This window comes from Mytilus californianus, unplaced genomic scaffold, assembly GCF_021869535.1.
Source record: "Mytilus californianus isolate M0D057914Y unplaced genomic scaffold, xbMytCali1.0.p SCAF_14, whole genome shotgun sequence".
Taxonomy (NCBI): Eukaryota; Metazoa; Mollusca; class Bivalvia; order Mytilida; family Mytilidae; genus Mytilus; species Mytilus californianus.
The window spans coordinates 7,776,971-7,784,171 of NW_026262626.1; the positions used below are offsets into that span (position 1 = coordinate 7,776,971).

A 7,201-nucleotide genomic window follows, 5' to 3' on the forward strand; every position below is an offset into this window, starting at 1 on the left:
AGTTTGATTATATATATTATGTCATACTAGCTATCTTGTTTATTTTCATTATAGATAAGAACAAAACATTTCATTTATTGTGTCTTTGTTAGTAATCACCTCCTAAAATCCAAGATCCTCTTAGTACAAATCTGGATATCCCAATTTCTACTAGTGGATATTGGAATTCCAACTTGTACTAGGAGGATTCTGGATCCTACCGAATTCCAATTGTACTGTAATATGTACATTCGAAAAAAACGAGATAATTTTTCAAGGTCAAGTTATCTTTCGATGAGAGAGATTGTACGTACGTAATTCGTCGAGCTAGATTCGCTTATCAAACAAAGAGACAACGATAATGATGCATGTATGATAGGTTGCAATGAACCCCAAACAATATTAATGAATAGTATAGGAAATGTCAATTCATATAACTTCACTTTATTGCAATTTTTGGGATCTTTTTATCAACGACCACACAAAAATCCATGACATGGTATCGTAATGGACAGCTCTGCTCGTAAACATCCGATCATTTTGGAACCATCCAGTACTTCAACTCTTGCTCTAAAATCACCCTGCAATAGACAGACAAAATGATTGATCAGATGTTTTGTAGAGTAAACCAATGTTTCTTAAAGATATAACACATCGTGATCGTGATGTTCATGTGACGATGGGAAAGAAGAAACAGATGTACTATTAGTTTAAGAATCATCACATTTAATACGAGAGTGTCATCAGATAGCTATATCCATTTTATTCACTACAAGATGGAAATTGTCACTTGCATTACGTTATTTGTAATTTGCACCCTATTATTCGCATTGTGTCCGTTATTAAATAAACAGCTGCGCCACGAGCACATGATACGCCCGTCGTCTTGTGTGTGAAGTTTTATGCAATAATCATAAATAGTTTCTGAGATACGGCGCGACATGTGACCCCCCCCTTTTTTTACAAAAAAACTCAATAATTCTAAAATAAAATTTTGAATCATCACCAAAAAGTATACAGATCTTTAGATAAATATAACTAAGAAGTTTGTAAAGTTTTAAGCAATAATCATAAATCGTTTTTGAGATACGGCGCGACATGTGAAAACCCCCCTTTTTTTACAAAAAACTCTATAACTCTAAAAACAAAATTTTGAATCATCACCAAAAAGTATACAGATCTTTAGATTAATATAACTAAGAAGTGTGTAACGTTTTAAGCAATAATCATAAATCTTTTTTGAGATACGGCGCGACATGTGAACCCCCCTTTTTTTTTTACAAAACACTCAATAACTCTAAGATAAAATTTTGAATCATCACCAAAAAGTATACAGATCTTTAGATTAATATAACTAAGAAGTGTGTAAAGTTTTAAGCAATAATCATAAATCGTTTTTGAGATACGGCGCGACATGTGAAAAAACACACCCCTGTTTTAGTTACAAAGTCCCGTAACTCAAAAAGTTTTAATCTTATATTCACCAAAAAGTATACAGATCGTTTGATCATTATAAGAAACAACTATATTAAGTTTCATGAAATTTGGATAAGGTGTTCTCAAGTTACGGTGCGACATGTTTATGCCGGACAGACGGACAGACGGACGCCGGACATTTGTATACCATAATACGTCCCGTCAAAATTTTGACGAGCGTATAAAAAAACCGCAATGCTGGCAAAACTGCTTAAAATTGGATATTTGAAAACGGCACAGAAATGCATTTTGATTATGCTGTATCTCTCTACAGATAAGGAGAACCAAACAAATAAACTGTTAAATAGAACCGGCGATTAATCAGTGCAATGTTTTTGTTAAAGCACAAAGGCTAAATAACATTGAAAGTGAAAAAATAGAAATAAACAAACAAATAACAAAAAAGAGAAAAACAAAAACAAAAACAAAAAGTACAGAACGCATTTGTTATCAAACCAGTGTACCTTTTGGCAACGAGATTGCACGAGTTGTTGGTCTCTTTAAGTCTTACTTAGTTCAACCCCCTACCCCCCCCCCCCCCGAAAAAAAAAAAACCAAAGACAAACATGAAAAAAAAAAAACAATATGATAAAAAATACGTCAAAGTAAAATGTTCAATCTGAAATGCGAAGATGAAGGTATGTAGATTTTTTACTTTATTCAGGTAATGAACTTTAACTGCTATTTCAGATACGATTTAATGTCATGCAATGCCTTGAATATACTCACATTAGCCAAGAAACTCCATGCTTGTGGAATCGTTTTTACTTCAACGGCTGCATTCTTGACATTTAGTGTGACAGGATCAAAGGGACATGTACAGCTTAGACCATTGTCGATGAAGGCTTGTGGACAGGTGTGGTTTGAAGAGAATGTTTGTAAGAACTCACATGGATCGTCGTAAACGCTGAAAAATAAAAAAAAAGTTATCTAGAAGTTTTAAATTATAGATGATTTTTAATTTCAAAATTCTAATGACTGATGGGTCCAAATTTTTATTTTAACACGAAGCATACCCCAACTCGTAATGCAATGTACTAAAAAAAAGAAAGTAGGTGTGTGACCGATACCACAAGCACACACCCATTACAACTCATCACTGCCTAGCTTAAGAAAGATATGAAGTCATCCTGTTCAGTAGTTGCTTATATACAGTACGAAATTCCTAATTTTCTTTTTTTCTTTTTTGTTATTGTTTTAACGTACTATATTTTAAGAATTGATATTCTACTGAAGACTGTTCAGAATTTTTTGTAAATTTGGCTATATCGTCCCCCCACCCCCACACCCCCCCCCCCCCCCAAAAAAAAAAAAAAAACTCCTTAAAAAAGAAATGCAACCCACCGACTCCCATAAAAAGTTTCGACCTCCCTAATTAAAAATTATTCCTAAGGTCGGTTGTTCAGTTTATATGAAATGATTTGAATGCGTCCATTAGACTTTGAATTGAGTCTTCAACGATTTGGCTCTGTGTGTTCCGAGAAAAGTTTGTCGAGAAATGCGCGTCTGATGCATTTATTTATTTTCGTAAAAATAAGTATGAAGCTACAAGAAAACCCATGAAGTAGTGTTTATAACATACAAAAAGTATTTACCATGTACCAACTTTATGAGCGCATGGAACAGCGTGCCAGTTACTTAGAAGTTTCTTATCCATGGTAACATTTAATCTGTAGTGACTGTTCGTCTGAAGTCTGTGTGCAAGATCGCCAACAATGGTTACACTTAGATTTCCTGGTATGTGTACAGGCTTTGGAGAAACATCAAAACCGGTCATATGAAGCACACGTGTATTTGGATCGGCTGAAATAAGATAAGGTATTTAAACTTCTTGGGATAGGACTAATGTCCACTGAAATTATTTCAATCTAGGACGATTTTCAAACAGTATTTTAACCAATAGTAATATTCGCATTATCACAGCTTCATGTTTGAACATGCAACCAAATTGTATCTAAACATTGTGTGTGAAATAAATTTTCCATGCAGGTTTACGAATGAACTCTAAAACTTTAAACTCGGTTTATTCAGGCGCTGAAACGTCCTATTTGAAAATCCAGGTAAGGTTAATATTCCGGCGCTAAAATGTCCTATGATGTAGGCGCTCAAATGACCCTATGTGCATTTTTTACTTTGTCTCAAATGTCCTATGCCCGGCTGTTCCTACATTTTGAATTTTATTTGTAAAATATTAAAATTCATGTTGGAGTTCCCAGAATTATTTTGTTAACAAAGAGATTAAGTTGGATTAAAGTTGGATTATGTTGTAACAACAATTGACTGATTATTCAAGGTAAAAACAGGTAAAACTTGTGGAAATGAAAGAGAATGAAAACGTTTTATATATGACAATAATTTTTAATGGTTTTATAGCATATAGTATTAGCATAATGTCTATCAAATTGAATACATAGTAGTACAAAATTATCATTAAGACACATTTCAGTAGCCCTTAAGTTTAAGTCAATGTGCAAGAGCATCAGCATACTGAATCGGAGTAATTTCTTCATTCTGTAGTCCTGTTTTCAATGTTTCAAGTCGGTTGTCGATTTTCTTTCTTGGGAACATGTTTTCTTTTCCCCAGCTCTTTATTGGAAAAGGGTGCATGCGTGGATGGCTTCTTCGTTTCTAACAGCTTGATCATACTAAAGCTGTTTGGGTGTGGTACCAACTTCTTCAATCTACCGTGCCGCCGCGTGTGCATGCTTTCCAGATGATTTTGTGTATTATGACCTTCTGTTGCGTAATGGTTCCATAGACTGTAGTTGCCTTCCATCCAGCAGGCCAGCAGCTAGTAATGAAATAAGTGAAAGCAAGGTTGGTATATTAGTATCTGCGCCATCGATGTTTTCTAAACCAAGCATCTTTATTGTGTTCGGTGGTAGAAGTGGTAGAACAGCAGCTCTCCGAACAAGTAGATAGATGTTGTCGTATTCTGTGTATGCTGTCTGCAAACCATAATTTTGTGCGTTTCTCCTTATCAAAGCTCAAATTTATTTGGCTTAGCTTTATTTAATAGTCACTAATACTTACTGCACTGCTCATAATTATTATTTTTTAATTCATTGTAATTGATCTTTGATTACGAAATCTCATTTTAAATAAATGATAACTTAATCATGATAAATAATGATTTTTATATAATGGTGAAGCAAGCAGTTTAATTAGCAAAAAATGATTGAAATCCCTTCTTTTGAATAATAAATCTGTATTTTTTGGTAGTTTTGAATTTTAAAGATGTAATATCTTGATAAAAGCGTTTACCGCAAAAAGATAAATTTTATTCATTATTTCACCATCAAATTTACATAAATTTAATGTTCCCTAAATATTTAAATATTTTAACTCGAAATCTTAATTTTTCAAATCTTGAAATTTTGACTTTCTAAAATCTTGAAATTCGACTTTTTAAAAAGTCGAAATTTTAACTTTTTTAAAAACTCTAAATTTCGACTTTAAACTCAAAATTTCGACTGTAAACTCAAAATTTCGACTTTAAACTCAAAATTTCGACTTTTTTAAACTCATAATTTCAACTTTTAAAAACTCAAAATTTTGATTTTAACTTGAAGTTTTACTTTTTGAAACTCAAAATTTCTACTTTTTAAAACTCAAAATTTCAACTTTTAAAAACTCAAAATTTTGATTTTAACTTGAAGTTTTACTTTTTGAAACTCAAAATTTCTACTTTTTAAAACTCAAAATTTTAACTTTTAAAAACTCAAAATTTTGATTTTAACTTGAAGTTTTACTTTTTGAAACTCAAAATTTCTACTTTTTAAAACTCAAAATTTCGACTTTTTTAATCTCGAAATTTCTACTTTTTCTAGGTTTGTAAACTTTGATGTTAGTTAGTATTCAAACACAGTTATTACAATTTTAGAAGTAGGAGACATGGACGCAAATTATTAAAGCGTCATCCACACATTTTGAGAAATTTATATTCAGAAATTGGTTTTGTTCTTAAATTATGATATGGATTAGCATTTAATATTGAAGAGTTTCATTCGGAAAGAACATGCATGTTGACAGAAAAAAAATGTTGTTTTCCCATGTTCAATGTTTTAGTTTCCACGACACTGTCATAGGATCGTCAGATCTGAGGACATTTAGCATCCCATGTTTTATGGTTAGTTTTAAAGGCCTGTTTGGTTTCCCAAAAGCAAGTCACTGACTTTGCCTTGTTTAAGCAATGGTAAATCAAGTGGTAAATATGCCATACATATTCAGGACGGCTCATGAGCTGCTCAGTTATCTAGTTTTGGAATTTTGAAATGTTGGTTCTTTTTTCTGGAACATTGATTAAACTCTACAAGTTGGCATTCTTATGACACAACTATTAACCCTTGTCTTTATATATTAGACTGTTGAATAAAAGTATGGCGTAATATAGGTGTGTCGGAATAACGGGGTTGTCCTGATACACATATCTGAAGTCCAAACTTGAACTATGTATTTGATTTAACTATTTTTCTATCTAAAATTACCTCTTTAAAATGTTTCAGTTTATTAATAAATGCTTATCAAGCTTATGATGTATATGGTTCTCCGCTTGCTGATAAATAACTGTGAATGTGATAATCGCAAACGTGTAAATACTGATTAAAAGTCGAAATTTTCAGTTTTAAAAAGTCGAAATTTCGAGACATTAAAAGTTGAAATTTTGAATTTTGAAAAAGTCGAAATTTTGAGTTTAAAAAAAGGTCGAAATCTTTTGTTTAAAAAAAGTCGAAATTTCGAGTTTAAAAAAAGTCGAAATTTTGAGTTAAAAAAAGTAGAAATTTCAAGTTTAAAAAAAGTAAAAATTTCAAGTTAAAGTTAAAGTAAAAGTTTTCGAGATTTGAAAAGTTAAAATTTCAAGTTAAAGTCGAAATTTTAAGATTTGAAATGTCAAAATATCGACTTTGAAAAAAAAGTTCACTGCCAATTTTATTTTTACTATGTCCCTAATACGCTTTCGTAGATTTCAATGCAGACAGTTTTTAGAAAAAAGTTAACGATGGATGAGGCATACGACTGACGACGGTTAATAGAAAACTACACACGACGGACGCTAATAACTTAAGAACAAAATGTCAAGTGAGCTTTAATTGAATAATGCTATAAATCAGTATTTGCCATGTTTAATATACAACCGAATCGGTATTTGATAGACTTAATAAGGAACAGAAAATAATGATAACACTGGTGTAATTAAGAACAGATGTTTTTAAATCATGCATCAAATATTTTTTTCTATTGAATTGCTTGTCAAACGAGGAACAACAATGTTCTTTTCATCAAAATATTTGTATCCCGTTCAGGAAACACTTTTATAATGATAAAAGGTGTTGCCTAAAAATTTCCGTTTCCCGACAGTTACTACAAATATAAAAATGAATACTTACAACAGTCGGACCATTTAAATGTATTGTGAGTTGCAAATAATGCAAAACCAGAGGCAACAAAAGTAAAAAACCAAATCAAAGAAAACGATCCCATCCTGTTCTTCTGTCTGTAGACCTGTCGACTATCAGACCACGTTTTATATCTTTCTTATCTTCAAGGTTCCAAAGTGCGCGGTCAAATTCGTCATACTGGCATGCACGGAAGTGTTGTTACAAGGCTAACGGAAAGAAATATATTTATTTGGAATCTACATAATTTATTAAATATTTGAAGTCATGGATATTGTTAATAAAAGGAGACATAGGTCCTTAAATACATCTAGTGGAACACATACAGTATTATGATGTCTCATTGAAGT

At 31.9% G+C, this 7,201-nt stretch overlaps 1 protein-coding gene across 1 annotated transcript; it reads right to left on the reverse strand.

The window, feature by feature from the left end:
• Positions 1-407: 407 nt before the first annotated feature.
• Positions 408-6,963, reverse strand: LOC127724123 (ganglioside GM2 activator-like). Its single transcript, XM_052230982.1, has 4 exons — positions 6,843-6,963; positions 3,051-3,258; positions 2,185-2,362; positions 408-560 (listed from the first exon to the last, which is right to left on the reverse strand). Exons 1-4 carry the CDS (start codon positions 6,934-6,936, stop codon positions 450-452), a joined length of 591 nt encoding a protein of 196 aa, XP_052086942.1. The 5' UTR covers positions 6,937-6,963; the 3' UTR covers positions 408-449.
• Between the last annotated feature and the right edge of the window lie 238 nt (positions 6,964-7,201).